General features: G+C 35.3%; 1 protein-coding gene across 1 annotated transcript; it reads right to left on the bottom strand.

Moving 5' to 3' along the window:
* Nucleotides 1-2,546: 2,546 nt before the first annotated feature.
* Nucleotides 2,547-6,520, bottom strand: LOC105209871 (protein late bloomer). The gene is made up of 5 exons (XM_011180520.3): nucleotides 5,556-6,520; nucleotides 5,286-5,459; nucleotides 3,608-3,763; nucleotides 3,327-3,521; nucleotides 2,547-3,148 (listed from the first exon to the last, which is right to left on the bottom strand). The coding sequence occupies exons 1-5, from the start codon at nucleotides 5,613-5,615 to the stop codon at nucleotides 3,068-3,070; spliced, it is 666 nt and encodes a 221-aa protein (XP_011178822.1). The 5' UTR covers nucleotides 5,616-6,520; the 3' UTR covers nucleotides 2,547-3,067.
* Between the last annotated feature and the right edge of the window lie 9,989 nt (nucleotides 6,521-16,509).

Below are 16,509 nucleotides of genomic sequence, written 5' to 3'. Positions count from 1 at the left end.
CCTAGCATAATCAGTTTCATAAAATTTTGGCATATACATATATTTGCCACGTCCCGCACTCCTCACTTCACTCAGCATTCTGAGACCAAATTATGGCCGGAGACCCGCTGACGTGACACACGTTCACCGCTCATGTGTTTATTAGCTCACCCAAGTGGGCGACGCTGATGAATTTATGCGCGTTTGTTTTCACTTGCTTTGGTGAAGCAGAAAGGCGCGAAAATTTCGCGGCCACAGTAAAGATGGCTAATAGACTCATAAAAAATCGGCTATGAGCAGAGCTGGTCCGGAGCGTGTATTTTGTTTATATCTATACATTGTGTCTTTGTTTTGTTTTTACTTTATGTTTTATTTTTTATTCTATATTAAATATATCAGTCACAAAGTGTTTATTTTTAAATGTATTTCATTAGCTTTTAAAGATATGCATTCGGTTGTGTTCGGTTGGTTTTCCAAATCAAATTTTATTTATGTAGCTAGACACTTGTTAAGCCGACTGTCAGAAGCATTATAGCGAAAAATTTCGCACGAGCTGATGAACTTGATGAATACTTTGATTAATATTGGATTATGTCGTGAATTTAGAGAAAAATTCACTTGCTTAATCATGCATTTGTATTTATATTCCTAAAACACTTTTTGTTATTAAGTAAATATTTATTTTAATTGAAAAATATCAAATACCAAATTTTTATTATCTATTACGAAAAGTTTTTTAGGAGTAAACTAGTACTAAATTATCGCTGACTTCCTTCCTATTGTTTATATTATAGTTAAGATATTCAGCTCTAATTACGGATATCAGGAAGTAACATTAATGAATGAGACATAGACATAGATTTATCGCCTTACTAAAAAATCTAAAGGCTTCGAAGTAGTCCATAAATCCATGACAGTTAAGATTTCGTCTTCAATGTTGGAATATAAAAATCTAATAGTAAGCATTTGGTAAAAAGGTGCAGTTTATAGAATTAGTACTTTATAATCGAAAAAAGCAAACGCTTATTAGCTTATATCCACTTAAAATTTATGAACTAGCATATCTTCTATTCATCTACTAAGATATCTAATTAAAGGGGAGTCTATAAGAAGAAATAGAACGCGTACAATTTAATATTTTACCCAAGAATTTTTCTTTATTATAAATATAAGGTCTTGTCATTATATTTAAAAAATGACTTCGGGCAACTGACCGCCGCGGCTGACTCGAGTAAGCTGAGCCCAATGATCGACCACTTTTTGCAACAATTGGGGCCGTATATCAACAATAAATATTCCTCCGTAGTAAGTATGATTCTTTATAACATGGCAAGCCAAATTGAGTATAAACTCCGAAAAAAGTATTCCCTCATCGAGAACCGCACGTCTAAAAAACACCCTATATAACATTGCATATTATTAAGTTTTAATACGAAACAATTTGAAAACGAGCCAAGAACTAAGACGCAAAGACAGTTCAAAGCAATATATTGCTTAGATTTGAGAATTTATTAACTTAATTTATAGTTGCGATTAAATCTTGAAAAGTCTAAAAATTTTTCTGATATTTTGTTTTTCTTCCTTTGTTCTCAGCGGTCAAATTGGTTTGAAGTCATCAATAACATATGTTTCATATAATAATATCTAATATAATTAATTCAAGATCAATTTATAGATCATAAAGAGTCATATCATTGGAATGTTAGTGTACTATGCCCAATCCACAAAAGGGAGACCCCACAATCTGCGCCACTTACCGTCAGATAAGCCTCCTTAACATCGCTTATAATATTCTATCGAGCGTACTGTGTGAAAGACTATAGCCCACCGTTAACAAACTTATTGCACCTTATCAGTGTGGCTTTAGACTTGGAAAATCTACATCTATCCAGATATTCACCATGCGCCAAATCTTGGAATCAGTGTTGACATTCATAACTTTGAAGTTGTAGATAATTTCGCATCAACACCGATAATAATGTCAGCCTTGAAATCCAACGCAGAATCACTCTTGCCAACAGGTGCTACTATGGCGTGGACGAAGTCAACATCCGATGAGACGGCACTAGGAGTTTTCGAGAGAAAGGTTTTGCGCAAGATTTATGCTCCCTTAAACATTGGCAGCATCGAATACCGAAGAGATGCCTGTTGTGGACTCGGTTAGAACCGCGAAAGCGGTGTCTACGCCAGTCAAGAAGAAGAAACAAGACTTTTTCTCACCTCGAAAATTTTAAATAGATCGTAGCTCGATCAGACTTCGTTCAGATTTATATTATCTAGCTATTTAAATTATTTTCTTTCTGTAAATGATTTTTTTGTGAAATTCTTTATTATGTTTTCAAGAAAAAACTAACTACTAAAATTATTTTTGTTTGCAATTTGAACATTTAAGAACACTATTATTGCAGCTTCACAATCCTATACTATTATATTTCCTAAATATGCTTTCAGGAGCGCCGATTAGTGTTCGAACCCATTCCCACTTCACTCATTTAATACAAACACCACAGCAACAGTTTTTTTACAATAATCCGAACTCATTGAAAACTTATAATCAAGTTTGTGTCAACATTTAAAATTTATTAACCTATTTATGTTATATTTAATTATTTAATCTAACATTGTACATTGGCATACTACTTAAAATCGGGTGTATATTTGTATAAAAAAGAAATATTATAAAAAGCTTCACACCAAATACTTATTTAATACATGTTATTATGTAATATGTGTATAAGAACAATAAAAACTTCACACATTCAACTAATCAACTATTATGGTTTCCGCTACAAATGGAGACGCTTGCAGTTGCATGTTTCCATTGTTGGATAAATGGATTTTCATAGAACCTTTCCAATGAGAGAATTTCCAAATAGAGAATTTCACTGCAGCGCTTTCAGTTGCCAACCAGTGTGTGTCCACATATAATTTAATATTTTATGTATTTGTTGTTATTACTATTTTTTGATGATAATTAATGGCCACATAGTGTAGAATTTCAGGTATCGAATTGATTCGTAATTTATATACACATATTTTTATATATTTGTTAATAGACACATATGTATAAAGCTTTTCGTGTATATCCTTAGTTGTCCACAAATTGATCTCTTCTTCGTTTATTGCGTATGGTAATACCCATTAGGCCCGAGAAGAATAAAGCAAGTACCTAGAGATTATAAATATGAAATATAATGTTAAAATATATATCTAAGTTGTTTTGGAAGCAGTTATTTCTTTAAAATAATATCAATCAATATTATCGTCGACAATCCTTCAACTATTTGAACATTCAATCATTATTGTTTAATTTTTATTTAATTTATTTTCACCATTAAAATACTCACTTCAAACCCGAATAACGTCAATTTAATTGCCAAACCAGTGCTGCCACTCTTTCGTGCCATATCTTGTAGCACTCTTAGGCAACTATCTGTATATAAATCAGTTTCGTTGCCAGAAAAGTTTCGGTAACAATTTCTCGGTATGCGTTTATCCAATTTGATATAATCCGCTTTACTCAATCTGCCACAGCATTCGTACTGGAGGGGGAAAAAAATAAAATTATTTAATTTAAAATTTCAATAAAGGAATATATATAAAAGAATTGGCAGCATGCTCCACTTACCTGTTGCTCAACTTGTGCAATTTCCGCAGCATTCACGGTGATATTACTCCATAATTTATCTAAATGATCGGTGGTATTCTGAACGTAATCGGTGACACCGGCGACGGTGATCAAATAAATTTGGAATGTGACTAAGATCAGCATGCAGATTACATACTGGAAGAGAAAAAAAAGAGAGAGAAATTTACTTATATTTAGAAATAAGCAAGGAAATTTAATTTTTAAATTTCAACATAAAATTATTTAATAATTAACATTTTGGATCTAGAATTAAAGTATTTAAAAAATTTATTAACCTTATTATTATACTGAGCAACACTGGGCTGGGTATTGGACCAAAAAAATTTTTAGCGGGGGATGGAGACATAAGTAAAAAATGGCATTCTCAGATTTTCGAAGTTAAATCGAAATACTTGGATTCGAAATTCGAAAAAGGACTTAAAAACAAGTAAGAAAGGGCTAAGTTCGGGTGTAACCGAACATTTTATAATCTCGCAATTTATTTATTTAATTTTATTAATGTAAAACACAATTTGACCCACATATTCGTCATATATGTGGTATAAAGTCCATTGAAAGTTGGAAACCCTAATATTATATGGTGGAAGTGAGGTGAAGTTATGACCCGTATTTTAGGCACGGAGACATATTATTAAATGAAAGATATTCCCGATGAATTTCTTCAAAATATCTGATATACCTATATTTCCGGTAAAAAAAAATTAGAAGCCCTGAGATCCTCAAATTCGATATATGGGGCCTTGAAAATTTATGGTCCGATTTCGACGATTTTTAAAAGGCCGATGCCACACTATAAATGTAGTATTTGTGCAAAGTTCTGTTCCGATATCTTCACTAGTGCTTATTTTATATATTGTAAAGTAAACGATTCAGATCGTCTTCAAAGTTCTGGTATATAGGAAGTAGGCGTGGTTGTGAAGCGATTTAGCCTATTTTCACAACATATCATTGGGATGTTGGGATGTATATTCGGACTTTTACTTGTCTCGTCACCCTGATCATTTAGATATATATACCCCCATATCTAACTCGTTTAGTTTTATGACTTACAAACAACCGTTATGTGAATAAAACTATAATACTCTCTTAGCAACTTTTGTTGCGAGAGTTTAAAACATAACAATAACATATGCAGATTCACTTTTTTTCATATAAATAAGTAATAACACATTTACTAACACTTTTTACGCATGTGATGGAATAGTAGAAACCAAGCCAACACCAGTTGCAAACCAAGTATTCGAATTGTCTTGTCAAGATAGAGAACTTACTTGTACAAACTTGACTATGCGGCATGTAACAAGCACTTACTCAACTAATTACTGATTAGTATTGTTTCTAAGCTCTAAACAACTCAAAACAATTCCATTGTTCCATACAAGGCGCACTTGTAGTTGTCCAGTCTGAGGAATTTTTCGAAATATTTAATTCTTACAGCATGAGAAATCGCTGATAACAAACGCGTATAAATAAAATTATCCTACACTTATTGACAGCTCTTTAATAAAATATGTATTAGTGAACTATTTATAGTACTACCCTTTAAACCACAACCTTCCGCATAAAAATAAAAAAAATGTAATATAATTTCACCTTTAACTGTTATTTTACGACATAACAATCTAACAATAGTCCACCACCACAATAGTCCACTTACACTCCACGTGAGGCCCAACGACTGACGGCACAGCCCAAAGCAGCCCAAGAATGACGTTAACACGACAAATGAACCAATAAATATTTGTATAACAATCGAAATGTGTTGCATAGTTCCAGGCGTTGAGGTGTTCAACTCGTAAACGGAAAGCGCAATTAAGCCAATGCCAAGCAGCTGCAGCACACAAAAATAAATTAATCAATCATAAGTGAAACACAATGTACTCGTAACTAGCGAATGAAGTTGTAAAGAGAGGTTACTCATACGCACCGGCAGCACTGTGTTGACAACAGCCAAAACGGCCTTTAATATGGAAATTTTCAATGCCATTGTTAATTAGAGTACAAATTATCAACGGATATTGAAGGCGCGTGTTTGTCGTGTGGTTTTCCTGACAGCGCACTGAAGTACTTTAGCTGTGGCGCCTTTCGTTTAAATTTAATTGGTGGAAATTTCGTTGTGCGTTTGCATTTGTAGCGTTATTTGTGCGTTCAATTGTTTTGTTGTCTAACTAAAATCAATATATTGTGCGTGTGTATGTCTGCTGTGTTTGTTTATATACATGCATTTTCAAGAGTTTAATTATTCTTCTAGAGAATTTTCTCCAATAAAATTAGAATTCTGTTTTCGCACACACAAATTAATTAACACATCACAATTTCACGCACTTTAATATAATAATTAATTAATAATGCTTTCACTTTACGCAACAACTTTCTCGGCACACACAAAAACGCTTCCTGCACATACCGCTGTCCGCTTACAACTAAACTGCCAATTCGTCAACACTAACGCTTAACCGCTTCATATTTGTCCATTTAGTAGAGCTCACACTCCGGCAGGCAGCCCCCAGAGGCCACCCACTACTTAAGGCGGCACTTTTCTGCCATATTTACACTTTAATATTTTTTGACCCACACAATAATTCGAGTAATTGCTGACTAGCCCTTATTTTCCATGCTGAACCAGCTTTCAATTCAATAAACTGCGTCTAAAATATTCTTGCCTTATTTGCCATAGTTGTTATTGTAATCAGCTTTTCGTTTTCTTTTTGGTCAACAATTCCTTTCGCTTATTTTCAATATCCTGTCAGTAGCATGCGAGTATATGTAACGCATACATACATACATAAGTGTGTGAGTGGAAAATACATTCACGTTTCAGTCGTCTAATGATGTCATGGTTTAAGCTTCGCGCCAATTGACGTACGTCATATTTTTATTGTTGTTGGCGCCTGTGAGCTTTTATGCATTGCTGAACTTCATGCGCATATCGTATAATTTTATCACTAGACTGTTCTGCAGACATTTGGTGAAATGAGAATTAAACTTTCACAAGCTACAATGCATATAATAGTATATTTCTTATTATATCCTAATGAAAAATTATTATTTAAGATTTGTATATAAAAATCCTCCGTGAAAAGAGGATCGACACACACCACCTTTTTGTCGATTTTAAACAGATTTCGACAGCACGAAAAGGAGCTGCCTTTACGCCGCGATGTCTGAATTTGGTATCCCCGCAAAACTAATACGACTGTGTAAGTTGACGTTGAGCAACACCAAAAGCTCCGTCATGATTGGGAAGGACCTCTCCGAGCCGTTCGATACCAAACGAGGTTTCAGACAAGGTGACTCACTATCGTGCGACTTTTTTAACCTGATGCTGGAAAAAATTATAAGAGTTACAGAGCTAAATAGAGAAGGTACAATCTTCTACAAGAGTGTACAGCTCCTGGCGTACGCCGATGATATTGATATCATCGGAAGCAACAACCGCGCCGTTTGTTCTGCTTTTTCCCGCATGGATAAGGAGGCGAAGCGAATGGGTCTGGAGGTGAATGAGGACAAGACGAAATATCTCCTGTCATCAAACAAACAGTCGGCGCATTCGCGTCTTGGCTCCCACGTCACTGTTGACAGTCATATCTTCGAAGTCGTAGATAATTTCATATACCTGGGAACCAGCAATAACAATGTCAGCCTCGAAATCTAGTGCAGAATAACTCTTGCCAACAGGTGCTACTTTGGACTGAGTAGGCAATTGAACAGTAAAGTCCTCTCTCGACGAACGTCCTGCTTTACGGTGCAGAAGCTTGGACGAAGTCAACATCAGATGAGACGACACTAGGAGTTTTCGAGAGGAAAATTTTGCGCAAGATTTTTGGTCCTCAGAACATTGGCAACGGCGAATACCGCAGACGATGGAACAATGAGCTGTACGAGTTATACGACGACATTGACATAGTTCAGCGAATAAAAAGACAGCGGCTACGCTGGCTAGGTCATGTTGTCCGAATGGACGAAAACACTCCAGCCCTGAAAGTGTTCGATGCAGTACCCGCCGGAGGAAGCCGAGGAAGGGGAAGGCCTCCACTCCGTTGGAAGGACCAGGTGGAGAGCGACCTGGTTACACTTGGGATCTCCAACCGGCGCCGAACTGCGAAGGAGAGAGAGAGGTGGCGCACTATCGTCGATTCGGCTATAACCGGCTAAACGGTTGCAACGCCAACCTTCCGCCTTATCTTTCATCCTTTCGGAGAACTTTATATGTATATCATCTATACAAATCAATAGCCGTAGTATCTTTATAAATTTTAGTGAGTACTTAGTGCTTAGCAAATTTTGTGGTTATGAAAAGCCCGTGATGTGAAGTCAATAAAATAATTTACGAATATTTTTCTCAATAATCTTAAAAAATCGGTTTACACATTAACTAAAGGGTGATTTTTTAAGAGCTTGATAACTTTTTAAAAAAAAAAAAACGCATAAAATTTGCAAAATCTCATCGGTTCTTTATTTGAAACGTTAGATTGGTTCATGACATTTACTTTTTGAAGATAATTTCATTTAAATGTTGACCGCGGCTGCGTCTTAGGTGGTCCATTCGGAAAGTCCAATTTTGGGCAACTTTTTCGAGCATTTCGGCCGGAATAGCCCGAATTTCTTCGGAAATGTTGTCTTCCAAAGCTGGAATAGTTGCTGGCTTATTTCTGTAGACTTTAGACTTGACGTAGCCCCACAAAAAATAGTCTAAAGGCGTTAAATCGCATGATCTTGGTGGCCAACTTACGGGTCCATTTCTTGAGATGAATTGTTCTCCGAAGTTTTCCCTCAAAATGGCCATAGAATCGCGAGCTGTGTGGCATGTAGCGCCATCTTGTTGAAACCACATGTCAACCAAGTTCAGTTCTTCCATTTTTGGCAACAAAAAGTTTGTTAGCATCGAACGATAGCGATCGCCATTCACCGTAACGTTGCGTCCAACAGCATCTTTGAAAAAATACGGTCCAATGATTCCACCAGCGTACAAACCACACCAAACAGTGCATTTTTCGGGATGCATGGGCAGTTCTTGAACGGCTTCTGGTTGCTCTTCACCCCAAATGCGGCAATTTTGCTTATTTACGTAGCCATTCAACCAGAAATGAGCCTCATCGCTGAACAAAATTTGTCGATAAAAAAGCGGATTTTCTGCCAACTTTTCTAGGGCCCATTCACTGAAAATTCGACGTTGTGGCAGATCGTTCGGCTTCAGTTCTTGCACGAGCTGTATTTTATACGGTTTTACACCAAGATCTTTGCGTAAAATCTTCCATGTGGTCGAATAACACAAACCCAATTGCTGCGAACGGCGACGAATCGACATTTCACGGTCTTCAGCCACACTCTCAGAAACAGACGCAATATTCTCTTCTGTACGCACTGTACGCATTCGTGTGGTTGGTTTAATGTCCAATAAAGTAAACTGAGTGCGAAACTTGGTCACAATCGCATTAATTGTTTGCTCACTTGGTCGATTATGTAGACCATAAATCGGACGTAAAGCGCGAAACACATTTCGAACCGAACACTGATTTTGGTAATAAAATTCAATGATTTGCAAGCGTTGCTCGTTAGTAAGTCTATTCATGATGAAATGTCAAAGCATACTGAGCATCTTTCTCTTTGACACCATGTCTGAAATCCCACGTGATCTGTCAAATACTAATGCATGAAAATCCTAACCTCAAAAAAATCACCCGTTATTAAAGTCGTCATCGATTTATCATTTCTCTGCTCGCTGTATAAGGCTGCTACTATTTTCTAAAAACTATGTATGTACATGTACAAATAACCATAAAGTTAACTAGTTGAATTCGAAAAAAATTCTAGCATTGCAGAAAAAGTTTAGTTTTTATACAAATTTTAATGATAACTATTGTCAAAAATGAAAATATAAAATTTTATTTAAAGCTTTTACAAAATTAAGGCTTTAAATGAAATATAATTGCTTATGGAAAATGTATTATATGGACACTGTTCGAAGCCAAGGGTTATTGAGAGGAGGAAAAAGTATTTCTGCATCAATGAGAAGAGCGCAACTAGTCTGGTAACCACTGGTATAATTATTTCGATTCGCAAAACTCTAACGCTTAGCAAATCGAAGATATATTAAAGGGTTATGTTGCGATTCAACTTATAATGTATGCGTGTTTATGTGCGACTCTATTTTGCATTCAGTATTGCCATGTCTCGAACTTTCGTTTACTATGCAATTCTTAATACTCCATGAATACTTACCATATTTGATTTCGTCTTTAGGTATATATAGATTACCCTTCGATTATAGTAGAACTCGAGTTCATATGAAACTTACAAGTCCATTATAATTGAAATATAACACTATACGGCAAAACCGACTTTATTCTGGGTATTGGACTACCAACCAATGTTTCTATGAAGAGTCGAAGTTAGATCTTCGAAAAAATAAAAATTTATATATCGAAAAATACTGGATCCCTTATAGCATATGTCATATAAGCTTTACCAAAAAGTTTCATACACCATTAAATTAGGAGGAAACTTTAGATAATATACATATTTTGAATTTTTTAGTAATTTTTAATTAATAATAATAAAAAAAAATAATTTTTCGAACTTCGAAGGTAAATTTTCGATCTGGGACGATTGCTTCGAAAATCAGAGAATACACTTTTTACTTATGAATGAATCTACCGCAAAAATAGTTTGGTCCAAAATCCCAACCGAGTGTTTACACTGTAATATAAAAATGATTCATTTACAAAGAATACTTGCTAGCCAGAATTAATAATATTACCGACATCACTTGATAAGAGGGTTTTATTGACCATAACAACTTCTTTAAGCTATATTATAAGTCAGGAGAATTCTGATTGGTTGAACCTTGGTAAATCTAATGTTAACATGTAATATCTAAAAGTAATATATGGAACTTTAAAGAAAAAAATGGTTCAGTCTGACATTCAAAGCATATTTGTAGATTTATAACGAGTTGTTGTGAAACCTCTAATGTTATTTCATGTGATGTCCAATACCACCAAAAGTTTGAAATGAACTTTCACATATGTTCCTTATCTAACGACTTTTTAGTTATCTTATCATCCAATGATTTTTTCTTTATTTTATATGATTTCCTGCCCTTTAGGACGAATCAATTGAAGGTCATTCAAAAGTAACTGTTATGACAGATAGCGAGTTAGGAATATTTGAATACCTTAGTAACACTAGTATCTACTCTTCTTACATATTGGATAACGCATGACTTGGTAATCGATCAAAAAACATCAAAAACAAATATGTAAGCGTATAATAATAATATTGATTTATTAATTCAAAATTAAAAATCTGAAACTAATTGATAAGCTAAAATTCAAATATTTGATTTATAAATTTGGATTTTTTGTGGAATGAAGTTCTTTAGTATTAGGATTAACGGTATAGTCATATCGTCCAATAAGAGCCACTAGACAATAAATTGATAAATAAGTTAATAAGTCAGTTGATAAGAGGGTTTTATTGACCATAAAAACTTCTTAAGCTATTCTCCACTGGAAAGAAATCACCGAAGTAGTGCAAAATTGGAACCGAAATGTTGGAAAATTGTTATAATTGATGTATTAAGCTCGATTGCATAAACATTTCTTTTATTGTGCATCTCCCATCCCCTCTTGCAAACCTACTCACACTCCGTACGCCGTGAGGCAACAAAGAACAGCACACAACTGCCTGCAAATGCACTGAATGCTCAATTATGTGCAACTACAATTTTTTCGATTTATTTCAATTTATAACATTGGCACGATGCGCCAGACAGTTGCCTGGCTTCTAATCATCACTTGATTAGCAACGACGATATTTCGCATGCAATTTATACGTGTCACTAACAAAGATGAGTACACTCACGCACACAAACCCGTATTCACATAAACAAGCAAAAGAAGCGAAAGTTCAAGGTGAGCGTGCGTCATCGCAGTACACAGCATCCATTGTATAATCAACAAGTGGCTCCGACATTGTCATCACAACATTAATGCGGGCGCCACACCAACATACATACATACATACACATGGCATAGATTTGAAGTTCGCTTGTTAACGACGTATTGTGCAAAAAAGCATTTCGTTTCGCATAAGTGCACATAAACTCTTGTAGATACGCACACGCACACCCACACAGATTCGCGTTTGTAGCTCACTGTATTGTTGTATAATCAAATCCTTATTACTCGTGGCATTCTTTCGGTTAAGCTCTCACTCAAGTGACTTTAGTTGTTGTTCCGCAGTGATTTTATTTACAGACCTCTTGACAACTACAGTTCAATTATGCCAGCAACAAGTGGCACAGCTGGAGTTGGAAAATCTGGATTTACTACCTTACTTATTTTTATCGCAGAATTATAATTATCTCTGCTCTTGAAAAATATCAGAGACTCTGAAAAGCATGAACGACCTTTATATAATAAATTTGCCATAAATTGTTGATCAGTTATTGATGATGACATTCGATAAGCTTTTGATATATTATCCGTCTAGATCTCTTGATATAACCTCAAACCACTTAATATTTGAAGTGGTTCCACTTGTATGAAGCCTCGGCCATAAATACTTCCCGTTGAGATATCACTATAAAAAAAAGCGCTGTGAAAATGAATATGTACTCACATCTTCGATTTTATTTTTAGAAAGTCCCGTTATTCCCAGATAAAACTGTTTTACTATATCAAATTTTAGTTATTTTAGAGACAATTCGTTTGTTATCGATTTTTTGATTTTTGGCCTAAGAGCGCAACCACTGTGCAATGGTTTGGTAAGTTAGTCTTAAATGCTTGCTGTTATAGCGATCACTGACGTAATAAGTCAGTTGAAATTCTACAATTTGAAATTTAAGAAAACAACTCAACCTATCCCAATTTTGGTCTTACAATATTCTTTTGGTTTTACCGTTTACAACCAAGTGCTAGCGTGACCGAGACATCAAAAATTGACAAGCCACAGATGGTAGTTGTAAAAGAGGATTCTTGATACTGTTTTCGACAAATTACCAACTTAAAATGTAGCGGAAAAAAGCTGTTATAAATTATTTCAAAATATATAACACAATCATAACCTATAAAATATTATGATAAAAATACCTATTCTTACTTGGTGCTTGAAAATTCAGAGGGTTTATAGTTGAGTTGTTTCGATTCTCATTCAACTGAGTCGGGTTGTAGACCGTAAAAGGGGTTTGAACCTGATCAAATGAATCAAAATCTCTGAGAGAGTAATTGTAATGTGATCTAACATGAATCGAAGGATAATATATTTAATATTTAAAGGTTTAACAGAGGAAAATTGGGTTCAATTATGTTAGATAACTTCGATGACATCCTTTTGTTTCTCTGCAGTGAAAAGTGTAGGCTGTTAGAAACAATAAATTACGGAGGTGGTCCAACTAACACTAACATTTTAAGCAGAATTATATCAGCTGATTTTACTAGTGGTATAATTATACAGACCAACTCTTTCAAGCTGAAATATTCCTGCTGGAATATATACAAACATGTACATACGATCATACAGAATCATTCAATATGATGCTTGGTTAGAATAAAACTTTGTTAAATAGAATTCAGCTAAAATGAATAATTTTTTCCACTGGGTACACAACCGGATTGATAGGTAGTACATAATTTGACCCGACGGTGTACAGTCTGAGGCTACTAGACTATATAATAGGCTGGCAAATATCTCTCTTCCGTTTTTTGCTTTTTATTCAATGCTTTATAAAAAGTGTTACAGTGATCGGATTTAGTTCAAATATACGCCGTTTCGTTCGATTCATCTAGGCAGCAACTTTATAAAACCTCCCTCCTTATTTGCGAAAACCTCGGACAGCCACTTTTCACAAGCCTCTTATCAGTTCAACTTTACCCCACCAAGGGCGTTCGCCATGGACAGGAACAGGTGGTAATCACTTGGCGCTATGTCCGGGTTATATGGTGGTTGCGATAAAACCTCCCATCCGAGCTCAAATAGCTTCTGAATAGTCATCAACGAAGTGTGTGGTCTGGCGTTGTCCTGGTGGAGCACTACACCCTGCCAGTTGGCCAATTCTGGCCGCTTCTGGTCGATCGCCTACTTCAAGCGGTTCAGTTGTTCGCAGTAGATGGTAGAATTAATCGTTTGACCATATGGGAGCAGCTCTTAATGGATGATTCCCTTCAATTCCACCAAACATACAACAAACCTTTCTGTCCGTCAATCCCGTCTTGGCCACTGTTTGGGATGATTCCTTTAACGAAGGAAAACTTTAAAATAGCGCGAATTTGGACTTTAGTGAACTCCATATTTACACGTCTATAACTGTTGAACGCAATATCCCAACTAATCATGCATAGCGTCGTTTTGTTGGTTATATCAAGACCTTTCAATTTCAAAATTCATTTATAGTATTGCCAGATACGAGCTCTGTAGCGCTTTATACATACCCGCGAAATTCAAAAGACAAAAAGGCGGAAGGGAGATATTTGCTAACCTAACAAGTTTTTATTTATATATTTTAAATTTTGTTAAACTGGGAAATGTTTTTTCGTAAACTTTTTTCTTCACATAAATAATTTCTTCTTCTATTAAAGACAACGACCATGGCGACTAAAAACGTAGTCCCAATATGTATATATAAACTCTTGGGCTCTGAATACTTTCGGTAGCAGACGGTGGTATCAGTGGAAAACCTACATATGAAATAAGTACTTATACTCAGTATTTCTATAATACTCTAAAATTTAAATTCTATCAAAGAGTCCTTTAAATCCAACCACACGTATAATCAGAAAAAATTAGGATAAGTACAACAAGTTACCAAGTTTTTACCAGAAAATCTTCTAGTTAAGACTCTTACCTTGCCGTTATGCGAATTTCCAACCCACAATTCTTCTAGTGGTGGTCATAAACTCAACTGCGACCATCTGTTTACCACAACCACAAACCACCCTATTGTGGCTATTCGCAAAAATATCTGAGTTAATGGCAGAAAATTTCCGCTGTATAAACGCACATTATGGCGTGCAAATGTTTTCTCGGTGTTTTCTAATTTATGTTTGTTTCGCTTTGTGTGACACCGCTGATTGATATGTTTGTTTATTTATAAACACCGTGGCTGTGTGTAAATGCTTTGAAACCTTTTAAAATACCTGCAAATGGACGCCGTGAATTTATGTATGAAAATATTTGCAGACCAATGAAATTAACCTTAGCGGCATATGGCGCTTTGTTGTGCAAATATTTGCGAAAATCATATTAAAATGTCAGAGATTTGCTACAGTGAACGCGTGGGCGTATACGTAACATTTTTATGTAAAGGGTGATTTTTTAAGAGCTTGATAACTTTTAAAAAAAAAAACGCATAAAATTTGCAAAATCTCATCGGTTCTTTATTTGAAACGTTAGATTGGTTCATGACATTTACTTTTTGAAGATAATTTCATTTAAATGTTGACCGCGGCTGCGTCTTAGGTGGTCCATTCGGAAAGTCCAATTTTGGGCAACTTTTTCGAGCATTTCGGCCGGAATAGCCCGAATTTCTTCGGAAATGTTGTCTTCCAAAGCTGGAATAGTTGCTGGCTTATTTCTGTAGACTTTAGACTTGACGTAGCCCCACAAAAAATAGTCTAAAGGCGTTAAATCGCATGATCTTGGTGGCCAACTTACGGGTCCATTTCTTGAGATGAATTGTTCTCCGAAGTTTTCCCTCAAAATGGCCATAGAATCGCGAGCTGTGTGGCATGTAGCGCCATCTTGTTGAAACCACATGTCAACCAAGTTCAGTTCTTCCATTTTTGGCAACAAAAAGTTTGTTAGCATCGAACGATAGCGATCGCCATTCACCGTAACGTTGCGTCCAACAGCATCTTTGAAAAAATACGGTCCAATGATTCCACCAGCGTACAAACCACACCAAACAGTGCATTTTTCGGGATGCATGGGCAGTTCTTGAACGGCTTCTGGTTGCTCTTCACCCCAAATGCGGCAATTTTGCTTATTTACGTAGCCATTCAACCAGAAATGAGCCTCATCGCGAGCGCGAAACACATTTCGAACCGAACACTGATTTTGGTAATAAAATTCAATGATTTGCAAGCGTTGCTCGTTAGTAAGTCTATTCATGATGAAATGTCAAAGCATACTGAGCATCTTTCTCTTTGACACCATGTCTGAAATCCCACGTGATCTGTCAAATACTAATGCATGAAAATCCTAACCTCAAAAAAATCACCCGTTACATGTACTATGTAGGTGAATTAGGATAATAATTTTCCTTTTAAATATAGAGCGCAATATATTGAATATATCGTGCGAATGAATTTGTAAGTAACTAAATTAATTGGAGTTTTTAAAAGAATTATTTCTGAGGATGAGCAAATAAAACCATAAAAGTCTATACAACATCCAGTGCGCCTTTTGAGAGTATAACAGTCATTCGGAATCATCTTAAAAATGAACAACCTTGTAGTATAACAATAAGAAAAACATGCATATAGGAAAACAAGATTAAATTCAAAAATCTAGAATATTTGTAGTACATAAAAACAATTCACTGGTTGAAACACAGTTCCTGTCTGATTTATTTCGTCTTATCCGTCATTTAACATTGACTTTGCATTATCCCATGGACAAAAGTGGCAAAAAAATGCGAAATTTTATCTTCAATTTTTGCTAAGAAATGACTAATTTCCTTGGATTTAACTAATTATTACAAATAACTATATCTTGCTGATCTGCTTCTTCCAATCCTCAAAGCTTGTGTTTTTGCTTTAAGCTTTTATGTTTATATTCATAGTATATTGGAAATTACATATTTTAATGGTTTTAATCACTTTTGCCTTGATGATCAGTGCATAATCCACAACCAAAAGCTATGGTTTCGGAGTTTTTCG

The sequence above is a fragment of the Zeugodacus cucurbitae genome, chromosome 6, assembly GCF_028554725.1.
Source record: "Zeugodacus cucurbitae isolate PBARC_wt_2022May chromosome 6, idZeuCucr1.2, whole genome shotgun sequence".
Taxonomy (NCBI): domain Eukaryota; kingdom Metazoa; phylum Arthropoda; class Insecta; order Diptera; family Tephritidae; genus Zeugodacus; species Zeugodacus cucurbitae.
The sequence above is the reverse complement of the archived record's forward strand: the minus strand, read 5'-3'. Positions and strand labels throughout refer to the sequence as shown.